General features: G+C 41.2%; 2 protein-coding genes across 2 annotated transcripts; one reads left to right on the top strand and one right to left on the bottom strand.

Moving 5' to 3' along the window:
* On the top strand, nucleotides 1-11,207 carry LOC114550660 (mesoderm-specific transcript homolog protein-like). The gene is given in 9 exon segments (XM_028571420.1): nucleotides 1-117; nucleotides 1,260-1,352; nucleotides 1,487-1,504; nucleotides 1,506-1,529; nucleotides 1,531-1,625; nucleotides 1,753-1,811; nucleotides 2,012-2,052; nucleotides 3,002-3,065; nucleotides 10,424-11,207. Coding segments are annotated over 8 exon segments (456 nt in total). The 3' UTR covers nucleotides 3,011-3,065; nucleotides 10,424-11,207.
* On the bottom strand, nucleotides 8,805-26,565 carry LOC114550659 (microtubule-associated protein 2). Its single transcript, XM_028571419.1, has 11 exons — nucleotides 23,922-26,565; nucleotides 23,509-23,706; nucleotides 23,178-23,312; nucleotides 22,283-22,338; nucleotides 19,844-19,958; nucleotides 18,258-18,568; nucleotides 13,885-13,977; nucleotides 13,198-13,290; nucleotides 12,561-12,642; nucleotides 10,785-10,897; nucleotides 8,805-10,659 (listed from the first exon to the last, which is right to left on the bottom strand). The coding sequence occupies exons 1-11, from the start codon at nucleotides 26,563-26,565 to the stop codon at nucleotides 10,450-10,452; spliced, it is 4,050 nt and encodes a 1,349-aa protein (XP_028427220.1). The 3' UTR covers nucleotides 8,805-10,449.
* Nucleotides 26,566-27,995: the final 1,430 nt, after the last annotated feature.

Genomic DNA, 27,995 nt, shown 5'->3' with positions numbered 1-27,995 from the left:
ATGGCCCCCCCCAGAAATGTCCGGGAACTTCCAGGTGCCTTGCTGGAAGAGTGGGGTAACATCTCACAGCAAGAACTGGCAAACCTGGTGCAGTCCATGAGGAGGAGATGCGCTGCAGTACTTAATGCAGCTGGTGGCCACACCAGATACTGACTGTGACTTTTGATTTGGACCATCCTTTGTTCAGGGACACATTTTTCCATTTCTGTTAGTCACAGGTCTGTGAAACGTTGTTCAGTTTAGTTCTTAGTTTGTTATGTTGATACAAAGTTTTACGCATGTTAAGTTGGCTGAAAATAAATGCAGTTGAAAGTGAGAGGACGTTTCTTTTTTTGCTTAGTGTGTGTATGTCAAATACTTATCAATTCACTGACACTATATACAGTATATATGTATGTATGTATATATATATATATATATATATATATATATATATATATATATATATATATATATATATATATACAGTCATTAATGTCTAAACCGCTGGCAACAAAAGTCAGTACACCCCTATGTTAAATTCCCATAGAGGCAGGCAGATTTTAATTTTAGATTTTAATTGTATGTCTGTTAGCCTAATAGCTGGTTTGATTTGCATTGAAAGATGATTTTATGGAAAGTACCCCATGCCAATCTCTAGGTATGGTGAAGGTTATGTGATGATGGGGGGCTATTTTAATTCCAAAGGCCAAGGGAACTTTATCAGGATGCATAGTATCCTGGATCCATGAAATAACTGGCCTTTAAAAATAAAAATCTGCCTGCCTCTATGGGAATTTAACATGAAATATTTACTAAAATGCGAGGGGTGTACTCACTTTTGTGAGATACTGTGTATATATATATATATATATATATATAGTCACTTAAGTAGTTGATTAATTTTCGAGTCATCTTAGCTTCAAATGTGACTTTTTTGAGGCATAAATCACACATAATCTTTGTTTTTTTTTCTGTCACTGCACATCGTCACACGTCATCATTAATGCCAGCAGTCACACCTGGAATAAAACATGCAAAAAATGTCACTGTGCCTTCTTTGTGTTGTGAACGTATCTGCCTCTGTGCCTAACATATCTGCCTCTGTGCCTATTCATACATGCGTTTCTCTTTTCTCCTTAAACCAGATTCCTATGGGGCTTTGGGAAGCTCCGATGTCGTCGTTCTGCTCCTAGGTATCCACTGCACACACTCGGTAGCTAATTCAACGCCCCTAAACACCACTGGAAAAATGTAGGGCCTTTATGTGAACAAGCCAGAGACCAGATCTACAGATCTGGGAGCCACTCACTCAGCGCTTCCATCGAGTCATTGCACTGGACTTCCTGGGCTTTGGCTTCAGCGATAAGCCAGTGAGTAAAATCTGGTGTCAGTTGAAGTGTTTTTTAGTTTACAGCTTTATTTAGTAAATCATGAGGTTTCCTGCTTGGTGCTCTGTTACTGTACTTACCCGTAACTGATTTTCTCCTGTGCCTGACCATCCCAGGGACCCCACAGGTACTCTCATCTTCAAGCAGGCCAGTGTGGTAGGGGGCCCTGGTGGCTCACTTGGGTCTGAGCAACCAGCGAGTGACTCTGGTGTCCCATGACTATGGAGACACTGTGGCCCTGGAGCTGCTCTTCAGGTATGTGCATGTGCCAGTGTATTTATGTAAATTGTCAAAAACAGAGTAAAGTTATGAATCGCTGACCGCCCTTCCCTCTCTGTTGTTATTTATTTATTTTTTTTGACTCATCATGCACCCAAACCAGGACTGACCAAAACCGCCCAGGACACCTCATCATTGACAGCCTGTGTCTTTCCAATGGAGGTACTGTTGTCTTTGGTCATGTTGTAGATAGCCAGTTTTCAGCACCAACAGCAGGGATTTCACATTCTGTAATCCGTGAGGTAGAAAAAGGATACATCTTTCATAACAAGACCTTCTAAATTGTGAGAATTTTCTGCTTTTATATCATTGTAAATTCATCCCAAAGTCACGGTCAGTGCTGACTCTTTTATTTCCAACAGGATTATTCCCAGAAACCCATTACCCACGTTTGCTGCAGACGGTGAGTCACCTTTGTTTTCTTCATCCTACTCTTCAGCTCATGTGGAATCATGTAATGAAGACTTTAAAAGGCGGAATTTGGTGTAGCTGTTTGGCTGTCAGAGTTCTCACCGAGACATTTCTGTTTTGCCTCCAAAAGTTTTCTGAAGGACTCTAGTTTTCTGATTTGCTGCAGGGCGGGAGCGTCACTAAAACGGCCCATTTGCGTGATGTCCTGTTGTGTTCTTTTAACAAGTGGACTTTATATTTCAGTAGTATTTCCATTAGTGTTTTCCGTCAGATCGTTTATTGATCTTGACGTTTCCAGCTTCGTGTCACGGAGAAAGAGAGACAGGAAGAGTGGGACAGATCGACTGCGCTTTGTTGTTTGGCAAACATTTAGCTGTTACACAAACTCCTGAGCAGTTCAGTGCTTGTGCTTCATGTTTTAAAACTTTCTTGTGGCAGCGATAGAAGCAGTACAGTTTCCTGTTTCCTGTACGGGACCCTCGCGCCGCCTCCAAACCGACTGACAAGTCTGATTGCCGGTTACACGATTGGCCACCGCAGCGTGACGGGGTTGCGTTTCTCCAAAACTTGATTCAGTATCAACTTTTAGCCGCAGCATGCTGCGTTTTTGTTTTTTGCACGTTCCCCCTGCGGCAATTCAAAATGAATGGAAAGACCTGCGGATCTGTGCTGTCTGACGGCCGATGCAAGCTGTGTGAATGCCCACTTAGCCATGGTTTCTGAGCTGGTTCTTCAGAAGGAAATAATGAGGCATCCTGCAAGATATAAGTGCTTAAATCAAAAACTGGTCGGTTCACCAGTTAACATTTTTTTATTTAACTCTAGACCTCATATCCACAACTTCTATTTACTAGTATCCTCCAATTTTAAATCAAGCCACCCTCCTTAAAGACTTCTCTTTTCCTCTATATGACTCTCTCTTATCCCTCCTTGTCTTTCAGTGCACATGATCTACGGACCCCTGGACCCAGTCAGCCCTCATCCTCAGTTGATCCGTCTTTACCAGTGAGTACCCCCGCCTCTGATACTTAACCCTGGTTGAGATTATCTGTAGTACGCTCATCTCCAACCGGCAGATCTTTGTTCAGCTCATTTGCTGGATGGAAATTAGGAAGAATTGCAGGGATAATTGCAGTTTTACAGATAATCTGAACTCTTTTCTCATTTTCTGCTGTTTTCTGTGATTTGAGCCGAACAACATGAAGTAGTCTCCATAAAGCATGTTGTTTGGCTATGAAATGTGGACATCATTTTAAAATAATGTCTGGGTAATTACAAATAATTATTCTCTATTTTTTAATTATTAGTTCAGATTTTTTTACTTATTTTTTTTTTTTTTTTTTTTGCTTGTCCTGCTGCCTCGATGTCAAATAGATGTTAAGCCATTATCTTGTTGTGAGAGAGATGGTGTAGTGGTAAAGAAATGGGCTTGATGTAAGGAGGTTGGTAGTTCCAGTCCTGCTCAAGGCTGAGACTGAAAATTTAAAAAAAAAGGTCATTTTTTGCCCAAAAAAGGAAAAAAAGAAAAGATTTTTTTTTTTCCTTGCTCCTCTGTCTCTGTCTCACTTTCCCTGTCTCCGTCTCGGCCACACTTTCCCTGTCTCCATCTCTCTCCCCGCCACACTTCTCCTACTTTTGGGAATCTCGTTTGTTTATTGGGAATCTCGTTCAACTCATTTTACACCATCTTTCGGGATTTTTACTTATGGGAATCTCATTTGTGTCTCTCTCTCCTCTGACTTAGCTCACTTTCCACCATCTTTCACCCACCCGTTCAACTCATTTTACACCATCTTTCGGGATTTTTACTTATGGGAATCTCATTTGTGTCTCTCTCTCCTCTGACTTAGCTCACTTTCCACCATCTTTCACCCATTTGAATCTCGTTTGATTCTGAGTCCTTCCTCGGAGACCCAGTTCAGTCTTGAACTCGCAACTTTGCCGTTCCAAGGCCCTCGCCTTTCCGCTGCACCATCTTTCGCACATGTGATAACTGAGTTATGTCCTCTTTGATGATGCAGTAGTAAGCATTCATAAGGACAAACTGAAAAATAGATGTTCCTTGCTGGATTTGAACCAACAACCCACAGCACAACACATCACTGACATATCCACTACACCACAGTGACAATAACACAACAGGTTCAGTTTGTTCACATGAATGCAGCAGTAGGTGTTCAAGAGGACATATTTAAAAGTAGTGGTCATAGCTGGATTCAAACCAGCGACCTTTGGAGTGGCATACCATTGACAATGCCACTATGCCACAGTAGACATGTCCATAGAGCTTTAGTTTGTTGTTATGAATGCAGCAGTAGGTGTACAAGAGGACAGATTTCAAAAAGCAGATCATGGTGGGATTCAAACCAGGAACCTTTGGAATAGCATGACACTGACAATACCACTACACCACAGTTCAGATACCCCTTTTCAACTTTACTTTGTTGTTATGAATGCAGCAGTAAACATTCAAGAGGACAAACTGAAAAAATTGCCCACAGCAGGATTCAAACCATCAACCTTTGTGACCATGTACCAATAACATAACCACCACACCACCATCAAAACACTGCAGTTGAGGTTCATTTTTGTCCCAAAGAATAATCACTATTTAGAAATGTTGAATATTTGATTTAAATTGGGTTTTCTACTTATTGTTTGAATGTGAATTAATGTAAATAATGCCACATTAAACAACTGTGTGCCAAAGAAAGTTTTTCTCCAGTTTATAAAAAAAAAGTTTATAACTGGATTCAAACCAACAACCTCATAATCATAGAACAATAACTATACCTCTACACCACCATTGAATAACTGCAACGAGTGCTCATCTTTATCGCAAAGTACGACAAGACACTAGTCAGAAATGTTGAATATTTTGGTTTAAATCGTGTTTTCTACTTATTGTTTGAGTGATAATAATGCCACATTACACAAGTGCGTGCCAAAGAAAGTTTTCCTTCAGTTTATCAGAAAACTAAAAAAAACATTGTTCATAGTTTGGGATTCAAACCAAGAACCCTTGCAATTATGTACCAAAAACATTGCCTCTACACCACCATCGAAACGCTGCAGTTGAAGTCCATTTTTATCCCAAAGAACAATCACTAGTCAGAAATGTTGAATATTTGGTTTAAATTGGGGTTCTACTTATTGTTTGAGTGAAAATAAAGACACATTACACAACGGTGTGCCAAAGAAAGTTTTTCTCCAGTTTATAAATAAAGAAAGGCATTCATAACTGGATTCAAACCAACAACCTTTGTAAGCACATGTCAACCACTATACCTCTACACTACCATTGAATGACTGCCATGAGCACTCATCTCTGTCCCAAAGTACAACATGGCACTAGTCAGAAATGTTGACTATGTGGTTTAAATTGGGGTTTCTACTTATTGTTTGAGTGGTAATAATGCCACATTACACAAGTGCGTGCCAAAGAAAGTTTTCCTTCAGTTTATAAGAAAACTAAAAAAAAATTGTCCATAGCTGGATTCAAACCAAGAACCTTTACCTTCCTGTACCAATAACATTGCCTCTACACCACCATCGAAAGACTGTACTCTGGCTTCATCTTTGTCCCAAAGAATAATTACTAGTCAGAAATGTTGAACATTTGTTTTAAATTGGGGTTTCTACTTATTGTTTGAGTGAAAATAAGGATGCATCACATTAGTTTGTGTCATAGAAAGTTTTCCTTCAGTTAGTTAGAGGTCCACGGCACGGGGGTTAGTGGGTACTTTCCTTTCACACCCTCCACACCCACCTACTTAACCGGGGCACGTTGGACGTGAACACCAGATTTCTGGGTGAAGGGCTGATTCATGTTCAACTCTACCACCTCCTCCATCAGTTGCAGCGCACAGTCAAGACGAACGGGACTGTTGGGTTTAGGCAAGAAAGACATTTTCTGTGAAATGCAGGACACTGAGGGCCCTATCTTGCACCCAGCGCAATTGCCTTTGTACACCGACGCATGTATCATTCCTTTTTTTGCACCCGACGCACAGCGGACTTTTCCCTCCACAGACGCACGTCGGTAAATAAGGGAATGTATTTGCGCTCCCGGGGGCGGTTCAGCGAAAAGAGGAGGCGTGTTCCGGCGCAAACGATACATGGTGCTATTTTGCAGTTTCAGAAAACAATTCCGCCACTGACCAGGAAAAACCTGGTCTAAAGTCAGTGGCGCTAGTCTAAAGTCAGTAGCGCGTTATTCAGATGCTATTTTAGGGGCGCATGCTTGGCCATAACGTAGCGTGTGCACAACGCGCATACACTTCTCTCATCTTAACGGACGCAGCAGTTCCCATTTTTGCAAACCATACATAATTACAAAGGAAAAATATTACTGAAAATGCGCTTCAGGTGTTTGGATAGGTCAGGAGGCACTTTACAGTACAGTCCTCAAAAAGTCGCAGCATTCTTTGTGGCTTGTTGTGATTTACACAACATTTCCATGAATCATATATTATTAGAGAACTTAAGAGACGTGATGTTGAACTACGGCGGGATCTGGTCCGGGAGTAATGCGCGATGTGCTCCTGATGGAGCGGGTGGACGGAGATGGTGTGGGGGGAAGAGGAAGGGGCACAACAGGTGCAGGTGGTGCGTTTGGAGGCCCACGCTCAATGGCTGCAGCAATCCTCTCCATACTGTGGAGATGCGCCCGAGAGGCGGCAGCAACATCGCCACCCGGCCAAGACGGGCATTTATTACTTTGACGCGTCCCGGACAGCAATCCGCAATGGAACATGCGCGCCTGCTCTTAAAGGGAATGTGAGATAACGCTCTGATTGATTGGTTTATTGCACGTTCCGCCCAAACCACACCTAGCTACTTCAGACCAGCCCATTTTAGATTTGCGTCGGGCGCAAGAGTCATTTATCCCGCCGGTATAATAGCAACAGCGGCCGAGATCCGCCCACAAAGTTACTTGCGTTTTGCGTTTCATACTTGCGTTTCAGATCGTAAAAATAGGGCCCTAAACCTCTTAATGAGTATTGAACTCATGACCATTAGTGGTCTTCTAACCAGCGTTCCATCACGCAAATACTGGAAATAGTAGTATACTATTTCCAGTATTTGCGTGATGGAACTACTGTACTACTATTTCCAGTATTTTACTTTTCCCTTTCAGTTTTAGTCATTGTAGACTAATTGATTTCATGTGATAAATACAATTGCTTGATTGATTAATTGCTTGATTGATCTGTTAATTGAACTGTTAATTGGTTGGTTCATGTATTAATTGATTGGTTAATTTGTTGATTACTTCCTCCACATGCTAAAGCCCGAACCTCTCTGGTTTGACTTTGTACTTAATGTTAACATTACTGACCTTAATATTTAGTGCACCTCAAAATAATCAAACCCACAACCTTCTGAACAGATCATGAGGCATTTATTACTCTGAGCTATTTGTGAAGCTCTAAATGTAGTAATTGAAGGTTGTATTTATTGTTCACATTATTGAGGAAAGAAAATGAAAAACTCCCAATGTGAGAGGTGGGATTTGACCCTGCAACCTGAGATTGCCATGGCAGCTACTTATCCTGGTGAGCTATTACTCAGGGTGGGAAAAATTTGGACATTTCCAAGATAGTCAACACAAATAATAAAATGAAACGAAATTCATAGAAATAAAACACATAGAAGCTGGTTGTGGTTTGAGAAAACGCAGGGTAATTTATTTAAAGGTTTTACACCCAAAAAATGTACATCCACTTTTATGGAATTCAGTTTAACTATGTAACCACACTTAATACACTGCATTTATCTATATTATTTTTTACTACTATTATTATGTTACTGCTGCTACATTGCACATATCTGTACATGTTGTTCATACATTGTTCATATTACATAGCCATATTTATTCTACTCTTATAAGGTAACTGCTAATACACTGCACACATTTATATGTATGTATTTATCACTTTTTTTTGACGTACTATACTATGACTTTTTGTATGTATTTATCACTTTTTTTTGTATGTATTTATCACTTTTTTTTGACGTACTATACTATGACTTTTTTTATCACTTTTTAGACATACTATATGATGGCCTTTTTTATCACTTTTTAGACATACTATACTATGTCTTTTTTTATCACTTTTTAGACATACTATGGCCTTTTTTATCACTTTTTAGACATACTATATTATGGCCTTTATCACTTTTTAGACATACTATATTATGGCCTTTATCACTTTTTAGACATACTATATTATGGCCTTTTTTATCACTTTTTAGACATACTATATTATGGCCTTTTTTATCACTTTTTAGACATACTACGCTATGACTTTTTAATCAGTGTTTTCGACATATTATACTATGTATTTTTTATCACTTTTTGACACACAAAAATTCATGACATACAGTCGCTCTAGTCTTTACCGGTATGCAGGGCCACCACACCGCAGCAGACTCGCTGTGTCCCCAGGTCCCCCTATGCAAATGCAGAAAATATTTATATTACATTAATAAATTAAATCAAAATGTGTTCACGCTCTAACACTTGCCTTCATGTACACAAAAACATGTTTTTCACAATACAAGTGGTAAGATAAATCTAAACACATAATTTAGTTTTAGATTTAACAGGTTTACCTACCTGCACTGCAACATATTTGTGTTTCTCTATACTGGCAACAACAACAACTAAAGCATGCTTCAGATAAACTGATCCCAATTGTTTCTTTTTTTTTAAGAATTGACACAAGAAACTAGATTGAATCCGTTTTATGTTCTTTATTTCTGTTGTCATCATCCTGTAGGAGCATTTGTCATCAGTACATCTCAAACATCGGAAAGTGTGCACACATCTACATGGTCTTTTAAATACACCAATACAGGCAAAGAGGGGCTGGGGAGGAGGGAGGCAGGAATATAGGAAGCACAGAAAAACACTGGAGGGGTAACTGACATCTGGGAAGGGGGGAAAGGGGGGGCAGAGAGAGTTTCACAATGGTTAGCAGAGAATGTGCTAAAACAGTTATGTTCTTTTTATCCTTTTATTTTAAATGAATCCCAAAAACTGCAAGTTGAGGGTTACTCCCATTCTTTCCATTTCTTCTTCGTTTCTGCTCTCGTTTCCTGTAAAGTTACTGGTTCAATCGCACAAAAGGGCCAAGTAGCTGCTCTTTTGATGGAATGTTTTCATATAAAGCTTCATGCTTTCCACTTTTTGAAACAAACTTTGCCCATTCAAATACACTGTAAAACCCAGTCTCTGTGCACGAGAGGCCGTTTAGGGATCTGAAGATCTGACCATGAAGTATAGACACTAGAATGCATCCTGGCCATTTATAGTCACACTGAAAAGTTTAAAGATTGCTCCAAATAGATCTAATTTATTCATCATGTATTTGCCATGCCAGCATAAAAGCATAGTTGTAGTCTAATACAACCACAGAGCTAATGTAAAACCAAATAAAAAGAGCAGCCCATTGGTTTGTGAAAAAAAAAGAAGGGAAAAATCTATTGGAAAGCTAGCCTTTTAGCGCTTAATTCAACATAACTGCAGTGGTTATCCACATTTAAGTGCTAATAAGCCAGTGCGGCCACAGGGAACATACAAAACTGGAACAACTTTCACTACAGTGACATATATATATATATATATATAAAAAAAAAAGAAAACCTAACGAGCAAACAATTTGCCAAACAATTCAGCACATATCAGGAAATCATACGATTAAAACCAACAAACGAAAATGAATCATGTCACGTTGTAAGCAGACATGTTTATCAGCCATTCTTTTGCAGGTACAGTTACAAGCCATCTTGCTGTAAATTAAGTCTCTCACACAGTTGATCTTTGAGACTAGCGTCTAGTATCTAGTAGCTATTTCTTGCATTCAGAACCACGTAAATTCTGAATGAACATTATGCATGAGTTCACCTTACCATTTATCCCCAAACAAGTGGAATGTGATGCTTTTTTTTTACGCTTTGAAATCACTGTACAAATGTAAAAACCGTCAATGCTTTCTTAGACAAGCACATCCACTCAAACCTTTAGCCGTCATCTAAGACTAAACAAAACGAGTCCGTAACGAGTGATTGAAAAATGAACGAGAAACAAATAAAGAGTGACTGGGTGTGACTCCCTTTTAAGGAGTGGGAATGAAGAATAACGTTAGAATTCAGTTTTTTTTTTTTTAAATCCCATTCGGAGGGCTAGAAGGGGCGCTGATAGACGAAGACAGTCAATCGACTATGACTGTAGAACCTGTGGGGTCAATTGTGTGTGTGTGTGTGTGTGAAGGGGGGGGGTCGTGTTGCAGTGAAGGACCTTGGGAGAACACTGGATGCTTATGAGACTGATGGGAGGAATGGTGTGGACTTTGCAGGGTGAGGTGAATCCGTGGCAGCCTGCTCATAAGCCCTGCTTGGCCAGGGCAGCGGTGACATCCTGGGCCAGCGTGGAGAGCTGGGGCGACTCCAGCACGTTGATGCTGCCAGAGGAGGACAGGTGAGGGGAAGTGCCTCCCGTCCCGACCCCGGGGGAGTGGGTGATGACGATTTCAGCGCCGTGATCCACCCGAGCTTTGGCCGTTTCCCGGAAGCTCAGCTTGTGGCTCTCGATCTGGTGGGTGCAGGGAAAAAAAAACAAATAAAAGAAGAGTTAAGGTCAGGGGTGTATTCTCTTCTTAACAGAAACTGGCAGTGACAGGACGCTGCATTTGTGTGCTTCTTCTTTTTTTTTTTTACCATAACATTCCCCCCTCCAGGAGTGTGGCTGGTGTTGCCCAGGGAGCCGACCTTGGCATGGGCCTTGTCTTTAAAGTCCAGCTTCACATTCTCGATGCGCACGTTACCCCCCCCTGGGAACAGGACAGAAGGAGAAGAAAAGGATCAAACCCACGGGGCATCACTCGCCTGCAGGATTCAGTAACACACAGGGCACGGCAGTATGGTCGAAATCATCGTCAGGAATATTTTCCTATTTCCACATCATGGCAAAAAATATGCACAATCACAACTGATGCCTAAAGCAACCAGGTGCATTCCACTTTCCTGCATCGCATGAAACCAAACAGGGCATAGCAAACACTAATAGCCAATTGTTCATATTATCATTCAGTCCTTCCAGAAAAATGTGGTGGTTTTTTTGTGATTGTTGCGGGCAAAAATCCTTAATTATGCGGTTTTCTTAAAAAATGCAATGGAATTTGTGGGATATTTATGCAATTTTATGCGATTGAAATTGCGGGAACTTGCAAAAGCTGCGGTTTGAGGAAAAAGAGAAAAAAAAGTGATTGCCCCAACACCCTGCTTTTGATGATGATGTTCACGTCGCGTAATTACGTCACTTCATAACGTTCCCATGGCAACAGGGGAAAATGGCTGCATTTGTGTGAAGTAAACTCAACATTTTTCAACTTTCTGCTAAGATATATGGGACTTTTTTGCAACGAAAATGCGGGGATTATGAAATCATGCAAGCCCCGCATATTTTGCGCGAAAATTGGCAATTCATGCGGCGAAAGTGCGGCGTATTTGAAAAAATGCGTCCCCCGCATAAATGTGCGGATTATGCATTGAATTATGTGATCGCATAATCGCGTTTTTCTGGAGGGACTGATTATTATGTCACATTACAAGGCAAGATAAAGACAATCTTGGGTAACACTTTACTTGAAGGTATCTGCATAAGAGTGACATGACACTGTCATGAACACATGACACTGTCATGACACATGAACCCTAACCCTAACTTGAACTTAAACAAAAACAGAATGACACAAAAGTAGCGTTATGTCATAAATGTTTATGACTTGTTTATAATGTTTATGACATGTTCAAGACAGTGTCATGTCACTCTTATGTAGTTACCTTCAAGTAAAGGGTAACCCAGTCTTGTTTATGAAATGGTATATTAGAGATTGGGTATACACAAGGGTCAGATAAAAGCTAGTCTATATCTTTGGCGTTCCACTTCCGGGATTGCTCCGGTGCTGCAGGAAATTCCGCCGGATCCATGTATTTTCCATTTTCTTCAGCTTTCTTTGTGTTGGAATTCTAAACTCCGGTGGATTAATCAGGATTGTGGTTAACTGCTCCTCAGATCTCTGCAGGGTAAATCCAGACAGCTAGCTAGACTATCTGTCCAATCGGAGTTTTCTCTCGCACGACTAATTTGCAGCGGCTCCGTGCGGAGCTTAGCCCATGACGATTCTGATTGGTTTAAAGAAATGCCATTAAACCAGAGCACGTTTTCCTCCCATCCCCGAATGCTATGTGGAGCAGCCAGACCCTCCTTCAGTGCGCTTTGGAGGAGGGTCTGGCCTATGCCAGACTAGTTAAAAGCTGACATTTTCATTTGTTTTCAAATAATTCTATTCCATAAAGACCTAGCGTCAATGTTCCTTTAAGAAAAACATACTGGAATGCCTTGTTAGATGTCAAATGTGTGTATATAATCAATTGTATGTCAAGAGGAAGAATGTAGAGGAAGTACATGAAACCCTACAAAAACTGCCATACCTGGTCTGTGGCGGATGTTAGACATGGAGCCACATTTGGCGGTGATGTGGCTCAAGTCGATCTTCTTGGTCTGGATTTGGACCTGTGGGGCAGCAGCAGATGGCACGTGTTAACATAAAAGTGTAAAAAAATAAAAAATAAATAAAACCCTGAACGGAAGCTACAGAAAGTAACAGACATAATGTGTTTTGTGGTGAAAAGTTAGTATTGTGAATAAGTTAAGTATGATTAAGTCAATCTAGAGACCCAGAGGTGCTGATGTCGGTTCCCTGGAGATGGGTTAAGGTGAAAAGGGAGCAGCAGCAGCCCAGACATCAAACAAACACGACGCAGGCAGTATGGGACGCTACAGGGAGCAGGTGCTTCAATTAAACTTTATTGTCCGTGGGTGATACGAATTAGTGTGAGCACAAACACTGTTAAAAAGAAGATAGCGAGAGAGCACTGCATGCTGCAAAGGGGTGTTTACATTAAGAGTGTATGCAGAGATACTGTATGCTGTGTGCCTAGGGCAAATATGAAATATATTAAATGCAGAGGTACAAAACAGCCGTTGATACAGATGAAAACTATAGTTTACTGTGATTATTGACATGCCTAAATGTATAGGTTAAGTGTGTTCTGCAGAGTCACTCACGTTGCCCCCGCCTGCTGCATGGCAGATTTTGTCCAGGGAGCCACATTTAGCCTGAACGTGGCTAAAGTCCAGTTTAACACTTGGAATCATGACCTGGGAATGACAGGGTGACTTTTTTTTTTTTTATGCAAACAGAAAACACTGAGAGCAAAGAGGAGAGGGAGGGGGGGCTTAAAAATGTCCCCCGTCCCTTCCGTGCTCCAAATAATCCTGTGTAAGTGTCCCGATTTTAAATCCCTGACCTATCAATCTGTCGGCACTCACTTCGGCGCTGGGGAATTTGAATTTTAGCCAATCCAGACTACAGAAAACAATCTGAAGCCTTTCGTCGATGGGAGTTTAGTTTCTATGCAGGGTGGATAAAAAGGCATTTATCAGCGAGCAGAAGCTGCACTCGGGGCATTGAGACTCAAACTTGTCCCTCGAGTTGTTTCAGCATCCTGAAGCATATTTGAAAGAGTTTAATAAAAGACAAATTGATAAAAAGGACGGCACTTAATACATACATACAATTCATATCACAATTTGTACTTTCTAAAATAAGTAACATGGATGTACTGTATTTGGGATGAACTCTTCTTTGGCTTGAAAGATGGGCAGACAGATGAACACATAAAACAGTCCCCCGCTGAGAAGAGAAAGAGAGAAAAGAGAAGAAGACAAAAGAAAAGAGAAAGGCGTACATACATTGCCTCCTTTGGGCGAGTGCTTCAGATTATCCTTGGAGCCGCACTTTGACTGAACATGACTGAAGTCCAGCTTCTCGTGTAAAATTTGAACCTAAAACAAAATCGAATTTCAAAAAAAAGAAAGAAAAAAAAAACCCTATATGAGCCTCATTTCGATTATTGTGGGATGGGTGATCCATGTGTCTTTACATGCAGATTTACCCTAGAGCCAAAAAACTCAATACAGTTTACACTGACGCTAAATTAAAAAGGCAAAAAGGTAACAGAGGTGGTAATTAATATCATGAAGCCTAAACCTACAAGGTGAAAACAAATGGACAAGCAAATAAATAAATGATATACAGTTGTGCTGATAAGTTTACATACCCATGCTAAAGTTGACTAAAAAGAGGAATCATCTTATGGAAATTGATCTTAATGCCTTAATTGACATACCCTTCACCATCCATGAAATAACTGGCCTTTAAAAATAGAAATCTGCCTGCCTCTATGGGAATTTAACATAGGGGTATGTATAATTATGGCCCCTGTATTTTAAGGAAGAACATTTATTTATTTACAATAAATTATTCATTCACAAAACAAAATTGGTGTCCTTAAAAGGTCGGATTTTTGTTATTAAGGCACTAAGATCAATTTCCAAAAGATGACTTTTTTATTCCTCTTTTTAGTCAACTTTAACATGGGTATGTAAACTTATGAGCACAGCTGTATATAGAAATAAATAAATAAAACTTAGCTGATGCTCAATTGTGGATTAATACAACCAATGCCTTGTGCACCATTTCTGTTGTTTCGTAAAATTAGTAGGCATTAAAAAATGCCTACTCCATTGTTCAAAAGGGCCAAAAATGAACACAGGAGAGAGTGAGAAAATAAAAAGGAGAAAGAGGTTCAGGGAAAACACACAAGAGCCCTGACATTAAGCCTCTGTCTCCGGTCGACACTGACCTGACCTGGATTCTCTTGACAGCTCTTCCTCTTACATGCACGCATGGACACACGCTGTGACACGCACTGTTCTTCCTATCCATTTGGGGTTGTTGTTTTTTTTTTGCATTCCTACACTGCCTTCGCCAGCTGTTGCAGCACAGACATCTGCAAGGTCAACCAATGACAATGCACCTGCGCCATGGGTCGGAGAGAAAACCTATTTTCAATCGCTATTTTCTTTCTTTGTGTTTAAAATGTTTTTCACCTGCTGCTGCTACTGCTATAAAAAGGCTGAACTGTTAAGCTTCTTAAGACCTCCAAAAATCCAAATGCCTTCCATAGCTGAAGCAAAGGAACTGTCAAATTGAACTTCTGAAGTATGCCGAAATAATAAAAAAAAAAGGAGGAAAAAAAAGGAAAAGAAGTGTTTGGTCATTGAGTGAAATCCAGTTCTTTATTTCGGGGTGGATGCATCAAAATGCCTTTCGAGTGGGGAATCTGCACAAAACTTAGAAGAGACTTGTGCATGTCGGCCACATTGGAGATTGCAGAATTGACAAATAAAGTTGACTTGACTTAACCCAATGACAATCTAGTCAGGCTAAGAATATGTATATTTCAAAATCTATTATACTAGAGCTGAAACAATTGGTCAATTTTGATGATCAATTTTTTTTTTAAGCAAAAATACAAAAGTTCACTGGTCCAGCCTGTGTAAAAAATTACCATTCCCTCCTGCCAACTTCTATAATAATAACCTAAATATTTTGGGGTTTTGGTCTGTCATTTAGACAAAGCAAGCAATACGAGCATTCAACTTGGCCTTCAGCAGACTGGGAGTGTGGCTATTCTGCCATTTTATGGAAAACTATTCAAAGGATTATTCAATACTGAAAATATCATTACCCTTATTCCTGGCAGCCCTGCATTATACATTATGCAACAGCCGCATTTAATTATTTAAATCTTTGTCACGGTAGCGGAGACAAATCACCCATAATCACAGCAAAATATCTCCAAAGCACAGAGGCTGTGGTCTAATTTCCATTGTGTGCAAATGTAATTATTATTATTATTTTCAAATAGGTAATTTAATGTCAAAATAAAAGGACATTAAGACATTATAGGATTGTAAATATGTCATTAAGTGTCATTTTAACATATGAAATTTTTCTTTTGTGCCCCCCAACATCAAGTCTTTAGTCTGACATTATAAAGTTTCAGAGTGCGATACCAGTGACTGTGCTCCACAAAGCAGTTTGTCACCCAGCTTCATTAAAAATGTCTGCCCCCTGTGTCACATTTCTCCCCAAAGAGGACAGATAACTTGCCCCCCTCCTCCATACCTTGCTGGGGTTAATGAAAAGTCTCACCTCTGGAACATTAAGACTGTCTGTTGCCCTGGTTACGTGATTACGACAATAAGACGACCACACATCTGTTACACGCCACAGACAAAGATGAGAGGAGTGTGCGTGCACGTAGACATTTTTTCAGAGTCAATAATAATAATAATAATAATAATAATAATAATATTTTCAGGTGACATTATTCAGTGGAGATGCAAGGGAACTTCAACCTGATTGGTTCGAACCTTGCACCTCTTATTTGCATTTTCAGCACGCAATTCCCTTCTGTTCAAATGAATCAGAAATCTGGCTCTTTATGTTTTTTAGGATCTAGCAAGTGACAGATGCGAAGAAAAAGAAAAAGTGGTGCGAGGCAATATATTTTCATTCTGTGCCCTTGATGCAACTTCTCAATAAGTAATTCCATACGCTTGCAATTATTAATACTCGGAGCCGGAGAGGGGGGGTGGGGGGGGAATCCTGCACGGCGACAACGAAAGCAGATGCCCCGGGGCAAATGATTCTGCAGGTTGAGTGCACCTTGGAGGCAACTGAAGGAATACTCTTAAGAGAATAGCTGCCGTTTTAAATCCGCTCCTAGGACGGAGCGCTAAAGCTGATTTTGCGTCTGTCTTCAACAAGGAAAAATTTGAGAGAGGTAAGAGAAGATGAGGACAAAAAAGAAACAGACAGGGAGAGGAAGTGACGGCAGGGGGGGGTGAAGAGGAAGCTAAGATGTGAAGAGAGATATTTTTATCCTTTCTACAACTCGGAGAGAGAGAGAGAGACAGAGAAGAAGAAGAGGGTTCTTACGAATGTTCCTACATTCTGACAATAGACACTTTGCAGCGGAATCACAAATCAAATAAAAAACAATGTCCAGCAACAACAACAACAACAACTCATTTTTAAAGCCGGATAAAGCCAGAGGAAAAATTTAATTTCTGATAAGTAAAAAAAAAAAAGTTAATGGTCAAATACATGATCAATGAATCCCTTTAGTTTTGCTGTTAAAAGTCCCATGGCATGACTTCATCACTTTATGAGGTTTTATGAGTTCCCCCAGCCTGCCTATGGTCCCCCAGTGGCTAGAAATGGTGATAGGTGTAAACCGAGCCCTGGGTATCCTGCTCTGCCTTTGAGAAAATGAAAGCTCAGATGGGCCGATCTGGAATCTTCTCCTTATGAGGTCATAAGGAGCAAGGTTACCTCCCCTTTCTTCTTTGCCTGCCCAGAGAATTTGGCCCACCCATGAGAGAGAGAGAGACATCATGGCTTTCAAACGAGCAAAGTGGCAGTTGGTCAAGGCCACACCCCCACCCTCCACCTTGCCCCCCCTTCTCTCCTCCCCAATAGCAACAGACACAGAAATGGCACATACTAAGGAAAGCTCATTGCGGGACTGGCTCTAGTGTCTGTAAAACTGCACCAAGGCTGAATTTCGGGAAAGAGACTTCAGATACAGTATTAGGGGACCACTAAAGCCTATAGAAAAGCATCCAAGAGCACCATGTCATGGGACCTTTAATGTTCCTATTTCTTACATCTGTCACATTGTATTGCATCTTGTACGTACAAACAGTAGTGTATGGATATGTTGAACAGCTACAATAAACCAAGGTGTAAACAGTATTTTCTAAATAACACATATTACTCCTAACTATAAACTCAAACTATTAGAAGTTGAATGTAATGCAATCATTTGTCTTATAATAGTATAAATAGTACGTTTTTTTTTTTTTTTTTTTTTTTTAAAAGGTGTACAATATAACTTTGTCATTTCCTGCCCCCATGTGGCAGAAACGGGTAACTGTGTGGCATTTATCACAAAATATGTCAGTTAAATACATATCTATGTAAATCTGTGTCTTTCTCCCTGCTGTTTATAGATTGCTAAAAGAAATGTCTGTGTGCTGTAAATATTTCCTGTTACAAAAGCGACAAAATGGATTCTGTTTAAAATCTCGCAGAGTGCAGATTCAACTAACTTGGACCTTGACTTCTTGTGATATTACGCGATTTTCCCGTTTAAGTCCCCGAGTGTGATTCTACGACGTTATGACCGTCAGGTTTCAACGTGGCCTGTTACCTGTCCGCCTTTCGGCTGGTGCTTGAGGTTGGAGGTGGACCCGATCTTGGACTTTACATTCTTCAGGTCAGGCAGGGGCTGATTGAGAACCTTCAGCTGCCGCTGGGCCGAGGACGGCGACTTGGGCGGGGTTCGGATGACCGCCACCTTCTTCTCCTGGAGGATGCTGAAGGACTTGGGCGTGTGGCTGCCGGGGGTGCGAGAGCCGGGGGTGCGGCAGGAGTAGCTAGGGGGCGTGCCAGGCGTGACGGCGCAGGAGCCGGGGGTGGAGGCCCCGCTACGGACTGATCGGGAACGCGCGGACTCTGTGCCTTGAGAGAAGAAGAGATATCTTTGGGTTAGGAAAAGAGATACGGAATGAAATGAAAACCCTTAATGGAGACAGAAACACGTTGGACAAAGAGGAAAAAACACAGGTGGGAAAACGGAGACAAACAAGAGACAAAAAACAACAGATGGATTGGAGTGTATGATCCTTCATCTGGTTCTCATGATGATGATGATGATGATGATGATGATGATGATAAGGAAACAACACTGCCCTGTTGGAACTCAATTTGCTCAGTTTACACAAAACAAACAACCCAGGTCAAACAAGAATGTTTGACAAGGAAGTTGGGAAAGCACACACAGGCAACCGAATTCAATCAACGCTGGCGGCTTGTTGCTGGGATACTGGTGCAGAGCCAATAGGATATTAGTCGACAACATCCTGAATAAGAACAAGAAGTAGCAACCTGTTGTTATGGATCCCACCTGTTGCTCTGATAAGGTCACTGCGGGTTTGACCAAGCCAAATTTACAGATTACAATATTCTATATGAAATTGTAACAAATTAAGACAAAATTGGGGAGCAAGACTAAATAAACGAGCTTGCAAATTGACCTTCTTTCTGATTGGAAGATTATCTTCTTTTAACTTTAAATGGGCAGAAATTAGATCAAATCAGGCATGTTTTGCATATTGCAACCCCGGATGTGTATTAAGAGGGGAATGCAATGTAAGGAGACTTGAATAATGAATTATTTGAAGACTTTTTTAAAACCTGCAGACACCCTTCAGTATAATGTGTGAACAAGATAAATGAATGAGGGCTATGTCAGCCCACGATGCTCGCCTCTATACAGAATGTAAATCCCTATTTTGGAGTTCTTTGAAATAAAAAAAACACTTAATACACTAATAACCAGATGTCATATAGGTTGACAAGGTTTTGATGGGTCTAACAAGAGCTACTAGGTGGTCTACCTGCCATACCAGGGGCTCTTCCAGACCTGCTGTCCCCCCTGGACTGGATCGCTTTCAGAGGGGAGAGGCAAAAGGACAAGGAGGAAAAAGGGGCAGATTAAATAAGGTGATAAAGGAAAATGGGGAGAGGGGGTGGGGGGAGAGAAGAGCAGGGAAGGGAGTGTACGATGGTAGGAGTTAGATTTTAATTAAGTGATTAAAAAGAAGGGGTTAAGGAGTCATACGTATAAATGCAAGAGATTAAAGAGGCAATCTGCTGTGTAAAAAGATCAGTTATTTTGGGAGGCAAAAACAAGCTGGAAGGTTCTGTTTTGTGCATCTGTGTGCATATTCTTACAGGTTGGCCTGGAGGGGGTGCTGTCTTCTTGTTCAGCAGCAGGGATGTGGCGTGTCAGAGATTTGGCCGGCCTGGGCAGGGACGACCTCTTCTCTGGGCTGCGGTACGCTCTCTCCTGAATGAACACACACACACACACACACACACACACACACACACACACACACACACACACACAGAGGAGTCAATACCTGGGCTCAGCCACACTGCAGCGTGCATGGACATTGGTTACCTATCAGGCTGTCAATCCCTGTTTTCCCTTTCCTTTTACCTTCTCTGCCCATTCGTTTGGCAGAGGGGATGGGCCGGAACACGCAGAGGAGCAGCGGGCCTCATTGAGCTCCGCCTGAACCAAGGGGCTCCGTTTAAGGCTACAGGCAGAGCCGGGCCGGGGGGGCTGCTGATCCGATCCCCGGCGCTGAAATGCCATCTTTAACAGAACGGCCCGCGTAGGGCTCTGGGAGCCGCGACAAGAGGCAAAGAAGCATGCAGGGCGATGTGCGAGCGAGGAGGCGGAGGTGACAAAAAAGATGGAGAAACAAAGAAGTGAGATGGGATGAAGTGGAGGTGAAGGGAGAGACATACTACATGCAAGCGAACTGTATGCTTTGTTATTTCACAGTATTCTATCTTAAGCTCTCAGTTTATAATTTAATAAAATATTATTACAAACATGACAAATCTTACAGCATACAGTACAAACGTATTTGCCTTGAATAGATGGAGATGTTTACACAAAGGATATGAATCATAATGAGACTACTAGACAGAGGTAGAACATGTTTTGTTGCAAGAGTGGTTAACGGTGAAAAATGAAGTTCAAGATATTTGTGAGAGGCCCTTTGCCCCTGTATTGCGCATTATTAGCGTAAAATAGTAAAACCTGCACATGAGTGTCTGTGTCTGCCTACTCTCACTGGATTTCTATACTCACAGATGTCCTCTGTCGAGACTGGCACAATGACAGAAGCAGGCATGCAAGACAAAATGAACGTGCACACAGAGAGAAAAAATAAAGACACACATGCAGAAATAAAAAAATAAAAAATAAGAAAATATCCAGTTTGTCATGCTAACAACAAGGTCCATGAAGCATTACACAGTTATGTTGTGATAGCCTATGTACTGATGCGACACACGACAGGTGTTTGCAACAATATAGTACTGATTGTGTGATTTGAGAAATAATAAATAAAGATCCATTGGAAATATCCTCATCCCATGAAATGGAATTAATGTGCGTATTAGATGCGAGGAAATGTATTGAATACGCTAAAGTGATGCGCGTCGGACGGTTCACGCCTCGCGTAAACGTTACCTTACAATGGACACCTCGAAAGGCATTAACCCACTTATGCTAAACCATGGTCAATTGCCGAGTAACATTTTTTGAAACAATTACTTTACATTGTAATGCGTTTTACAATCGAAATCTAAAGTTTTTTTTTTTCGAAACAATAACTCTGTTTCCCTGGTTACGCCTGAGAGTTAGACTAATACCTGGAACAATCATTCCCATCCGTTAACTTTGTTCACTGCTCCATTAAATAGGACGGACCCTAGATGCGACTCATCAACGAGATATACTTAGCTAGTCCGCTCAGCTCATTAGAGGATCTTTAGCTCAGCTCATAGAACCCTTTAGCTCGGCTACAAGCCAGCAAGCGTTGATTCAAAGTCAATAACCTTGTTTACAGTTGGAAATCAGTAAATATAATTTAAAAGTATGTTTAACAACAAGACAAGCTAGCTATCCAGCCACGTCATTGTCCCCAAAACATAACGATTTTCACGAGCCATGTGTAGCTAAAGTTGCTATCAGGCGCAGCCTAAGTAGTTAGAGACCAGAGCAACGAACAGAGTGAGATAACGTTATTCCCTGTGAAACAAATTAAGTGCAGAGGAGTAGTGTAACTTACTTCTTGCAGCTTGTGTGTTATAGGAAGAAAACACACAATGTTGGAAATAACAGATTCACATTTTCGTTTTCTTTTAATGTAGCGTATTCATTTCGAACGGTAAAGTCAGTTTCAACGGAACTCCTTTTTATGGACACCCTGCAGCCAATTAGAATCGAGTATTCACTCAGACCAGACATTATCCTTTACTTAGGTAAGTAAGGGATAATAATTAAGGGATAGTTATCCCTTACTTAAGTAAGGGATAATGTCTAGCGAGGCTGTCGTTTAGAAAAACTATAGATTTTGATTGTAAAACGCATTAAAATATAAAATAATGATTTAAAAAAAAAGATTTGGCAAGTGACCATTCAAATGGTCACCTCGTCGGGCATTAACCCCTACTTTTATAACAAAATCACAATATAGTAATTACCCATTAATAATGAATGGAAAAAAATCATGCTTATGATATTCACAGCCGTTTTGAGTGTGTGCATGCATGTGATTGTGTGCATGTGTTGTAGCTGATAATACTTACAGTGGTCCTTTCCCTGGACTGGTGGGCCACACTGAGGGGATGATGGCTTTCCATACCTGTAAAGAAAGAGTCCTGCTGTAATGATCAATGTAAACCATGCAAAGGGGAGACATTTGCGAGTGTGAATTTGTTTTTACACACAGCACACATAAACTCCCATAAATGTACTCCAAATAGACTGTCCAAGCGTAAACGTCGAAAATCACTATTGGGAGAAAATGAGAGATCAGCAAAACGCCCCTCTACAGGTTGAATCACATCAAAACATTTTAGTCACTCTACATTTTCACACAAGCTGACCAAACACACGACCTTCAACATGCAGCCACTTCCAGTAAACATATAGCCTACAGTCGCATTTAACGATCAGAAAAAGAATCAAACCAGGGTTGCTATTATCAATCATTAAATGCCAATAACAATTCACTGAGGCATTGGTGAGAAATAAAAATGAATATGAGGCCAAGCAGGAATAAATACTCAATTTTTGACAAAATGAGAACAGACAAAAGCAGTTGAGCTCATAAAAAAAAGACCACGACACATTATGTTTGCCAGCTACATTGCACCTGCTTGATTTCTTAAGGAGCCATCAATAGAGAGAGAGCAAAGTCATCGAAATACCTGTTATTGTACGTTTGTAGCCACAATTCAAACCCTAAATTGTTCCAGGTTTGACCGTATTTGCAGTTAAATAGCGTTGAATAAAGAATTTACCATTTGTCAGGTTTTGTGGAACGCAGTTAGCAATGTTTATTTCTGTTATTTTTATGAATATGTTCAGTTTATATAAAGCCAGAATAAAAAGTAATACAGGGAAGGTTGCAGAGTGTACATTAGAACTTGGTTGCACTCTCTCTATCCACAGCACCGATTCCCGGTGAAGAGTGTTCACCTGTGGCCTTGCGTCTAGCAGAGCCGTGAAGCACAGCGGGCCTAGGATGTCTGGCTGCTGATTTGGCTACACTCTTTCGAGATGGAGAACGACATTGGAGGGCTGAAACCTTATTCAGGTCAGCCCTCCTCACAGCTACAGCAAAGAGGAGAGACAGGATTATACCAATATGCAAACCTCGGTTAAATGTACTGCAGAGAGGCAAATCTGTACTTAACAAGTTACACAAGTAACATTATTGGATTTGCTAAAGAATAAAATGTGTAAATGAAAATGTACATAACAATTTGTTCTAAGCTAAACAACACTTCGTGAATACAGAATCGGAAACCTTTTTTCTTCTTCATCTCCTCTCTTGGTGGATGGTGGCTGGTTACTTTGCGGGACACTTTACTCTCAGTGATGCCAGGGTGGCCCCTTCCTCTGCCAGGGGCCCGTTTAGCGGGTCTGTCCACCACAGGTGTAATAGTAGGACGCTGGACCTGAGGAAGGGCTTCAATTTGCTCAGTCATGATACTTTTGTCATCATCTGCAGTGGAGAGGAATTAAAAGAGAACTAATTCTCCACATTCCTCGCTAGCTGGGAGCTAGCTTAGTACAGAAGACACATTAAGATTTACTATCAAACAAACTTCATGGTGTAAGCTAGTTTTTGGTATTAAAAATATGTTAAATACACATTAATGTGTCTTAAACATTTATTTTACAAGTGATTCATTTATGAATTTTACAAGCTCTGGGTACCTTGTGAGTCCATCCAGCCACTGTCTGTATCTAGGATAGAGACGTCCATGGTGGTTTCATCATTAGCTGCCTGACTGGTCTGGCGCAGAACATCAGAGGTCTCTTCCACCTCCTGTTCACCCGTCCTCTCCTCCCCCTCATCCTCCATCGTTTTCTTCTGTTTCTCTTCACGTACCACATCAGAACCAACTTCTTCCACTCGCTCCTCTCCTGTTGGGTCTTTCTCTACCACCTCTTTAGTCCCTTCATCCCAATTTATTTGTGTATGTTCTTCTACTTTATCCTCACCTATCCCATCATCTCTGCCACCTTCATCCAGTTGCTGTGGGAGGTCATGGTCGGAGCATAGAGGTAAGTGTGAACTATCCCCATTATCACTGCTTTGCGCACTGTGACTACATTCTTCTGCTCCAGACTTGGGAAATTCTTCTACCGTCTGATCGCCTACCGTCAGCCTCCCCCTAATTAGACTCTCAGGGACTTCAGTTTCTTCAATGACTTCTTGAGGCTCTTCGGCAATCTCAATATCATCCTCTTCATCTGCTTCTTCCTCTACTTGTGCTTGAGGTATAATGATGACTGGGGAGGATATTTGTGGCATTTTTGGTGCAACCTTATCCAGAGTCACCTCCTGTAACTGGATTTGGGCATCTTTCTCATCTAAGGGCTTTCCGGTGCTTAAATCCTGAACATCTTCTGGGGTCTCTTGCTTTTCTATTCTTTCTAATCGTGTAGGTATCCCATTCTCACTTTCAATTTTTTTGTCATCTTTTTCTGTACTCTTTTCTAAAGACTGAGATGATGCTGGTATGTTTGTGTTTGGTTCCTCCCTTCTTTCTTCTAATTCCTCCTGCTCAGATTTCTGTATTTCTTTGTCTAACTCTGTCTGTTCATTATCAATTCTCTCAGACTCTGGATGGTTCTCTGCTTTGACCTCCGGCAGGACATCGTTCCCTGCCTTTTCTTCAAGGACTTGGGTATCAGTGGGAGTATCACATGGGGACTTGGGGGTGGTGGGAGTTGGGGGAACCTTGCTTCCAGTTTCCAAAGGAGTGAAAGTAAAGGAACTGTCTGGTGGGCTGGGAGAAGCCTCTCTGGAGGGGTCTTTTTCAATGTCTACCTCAGGGATTGCTTGGATCTTTAGGTCACCAGGCAGGCCACTCTCCAAACGAAACTCATTCAGTCTGTCTTTTGAAGAAGTCATTGGGATTCTTAGGCGATCAGGTTTTACTCCACTTGTCAGAGCTCTTTCAAGAATCAGGGTACTCTTTACTGGTGCGTCTTTCTTTTCAAAAAGTATTTTTTGAGAACTCTCAGGGATAATACCTTTATGATCTTGTTGTCGAGTTCCTTTTTGAACACCTTCAACTTTTGTGGCCCCAATCTCCTCCTCAACTTCACTCTCCATAGAAGGGAAAAGCTGGTGCGGAGAGTCTCCAGGACTCGGTACATCAGCAGGAGAAGGCATGGGCCCTAAGTACTCATGGAAGACACAGTAGCCCAGTTCCTCTAGCTGACTTTCCCCTTCCACCACTCTTGGGGTTTGATCTCCCAAGGCGAGCTTGGCCAAAGAGCTCCCCACCAGAGCTGATACATTGGCGGGCACAGACTTTCGCCTCATGTGGTCAAGCTCCCTTCTCTCTAATGATGGCCGAGGCAGGTCACCAGCCAGGTCCAACATTTCAGAGAGGCTTCCTGAATGTTCAAAACATTTGTGCTTATCAGAAGGCAAAGGTGTGTCTGCCTTGGTGGGGGTATCTTCAGGTGATTCAGTGGTAGTTGGGGTAATGGAGACAGCTGGAAGAATCTGGTGTTGGCTCTGCACAGATGGTGTTGAAGGGTAAACTTCAGATTCATCAAAGCTTCCACTGATTGGACCCAAAGTCCTTGACTTCTCTCCCTTCACTGTTTGTCCTGCCGAAGACTCAACAGTAATGTTCAGGGAGAGGCTCCTTTGCTCTAGCGACATCTTACCCGAGGAAGTTCTGGCTTTCTTTTCCTGTTGTTCCTCAAGCTTCTGCACAATGCTTTCAGTTTCCTCATTTAACTTTTTCTCTGCTGCTGTGCTGAGTTCGTAATAGCTCTGGGTTTGTGATGACTCCTGTTCGTGGTTTTTTGAGGATGTCTCAAAGTAGGTTTTTGCTCTGGACTCGTGGCCTACAGAAATATCTGATGTTGCTTTCGACCCATTGCTAGATTCTGGACTTAACTTAACCGTTTCTTGCCTTTGGTCCCCTTTTTGAATGTCAGTCACTGGCGTCTTATGCAACATAATGTCACTGCCACCATCTAGGCCCTCCTTATTTATCCCCTCAACCATCCCAGGCTTTTCCTTGCTTTCATTCATAGGGGATTCTGATTTGCTTGGTTTGTCTTCCTCCTTAAGATTTGACTCCTCGGTCAGAGGTTGTTTTGCTTCTTTGTTTTTGGACTCTGCAAGCAGGTGGATCTCAGTAGCCTCTTCTACTAAATCCTTTGTTTCTTGGTTACCCTGCTCAATTGAGGAGGTGTCAGTGAGCTCTTTCTCTTTCATAGAGTGAAGGGGAAGTTCAATCGAAGCGAGTTCTGCACCTTCAGGTGTTGCTCTTTCAACTGCCAACTGCTTCTCATGCAGCGACGCCACTTGAGGTTCATCTTCTGTCATAGCAGGCTCACAAGATGCCTTACTGATACATTCATCTGGCTGGGCTGTGAGTTTGAAGAATACTGTACAACTTTGTGCCAGGTCATATAAGCTAAAAGCTTTGCTTGAAGCATCAACAAAAGCTAGCCAATACAATCAAGCTGAGGCCTTCTGCACATAGATACAGTAGCTCTCCATCAAGCAAAACACACAGCATAGTGTATTTTGCGGCACGCCAAAACAGCACAGAGGGGGGTCACAGCATCTACAGTAAAACAGCGTGCATAAGTGGAATGAAGGAATGAGTTGCATCATGTAAAATGACAATAAATAAATGTACACTAATATATTGAATTCCTATTGCAATACACAAGGATTGACAAAAAATGGTTAACCTGATGATAAAGAAAGATATTATTTTATGTAACTATTAATGGTGTCATTGTAGTTTGTACTGCAATTACAGGAATACTGTGTGGATGTAAATTAATATTTATATAGCTTGGATAAAAATGTTTAAGTTAATTTTTTAAGGGTATGTTCAATTCAATTAACCTTATAGATACTGATGATGTCCAATGTCCAGTGAGGGTGAATTGTAATGCCCAAAGTGTGTCCTTAGTAACAATAGGAAAACAGAATTATCCTTTGCATGGGAATGAAATGAGAAACATTGAAACTCAAAGCAAGTGATATACAACAGACTTAAAATACATTCAGAACTGATTCATGAAGCACCCATACAGGTGGGTGTACTCAGAAACACCATCTTGCACACAATATTCCAGGAAACCCCACGTAAAAATATACAGACAACTAATTCTAGCAACACTTAACAGTATAGACAGTGATATTTGCATTTGCAATGTAGCTGGCAATACAAAAGTGCATAAATGATCAATTAAAATATGGTTGATCAGGTGTTCTAATGTTGCTCCAATGAAAAGCAAATGGTTATGTTTTGCATGGAAAGCACAAAATCAAAATGCTCACATCATTTTGCACATGGCAACTTCAGGTACTGAAGCGAAAGCTTAAGGATTTAAGAGCAAAAAAGCTGCAGGAAGGTTGGCAGCAAAGCCTGACTCACATCACATTTTATAAATCAAGAGCGGGAAGTCTTAGTACCCATTAACAGAGCACAAGAGGATCATGCAAAATAGGTTATGGATATTCACTCCAATGCGCTTTCATAGAGAGGCTCACACATATAGTACACTCGCACAAACTGTATGCACGCACACAAAACCCCATAAAAAACACACACACCTTTTTGTGACGGGCTGTGTTCACCTTGATGACTTCCTCCATTGAGGACCTCAGGTGTCTGGGCTTTCTGGCAGCCCAAAGCCTGGGGCTCTGTTAAATAATCTGTCTGCTCTAAGAGCAAGTCTCCAGGCTGCTCATACGCCACTTCTTCCTGGTAATTGTGGGGCTCTTCCTCCTCCTCA

The sequence above is a fragment of the Perca flavescens genome, chromosome 24 (assembly GCF_004354835.1).
Source record: "Perca flavescens isolate YP-PL-M2 chromosome 24, PFLA_1.0, whole genome shotgun sequence".
Lineage (NCBI taxonomy): Eukaryota > Metazoa > Chordata > Actinopteri > Perciformes > Percidae > Perca > Perca flavescens.
Note: the sequence above shows the minus strand (reverse complement) of the source record. Positions and strands in the feature narration are given on the sequence as shown.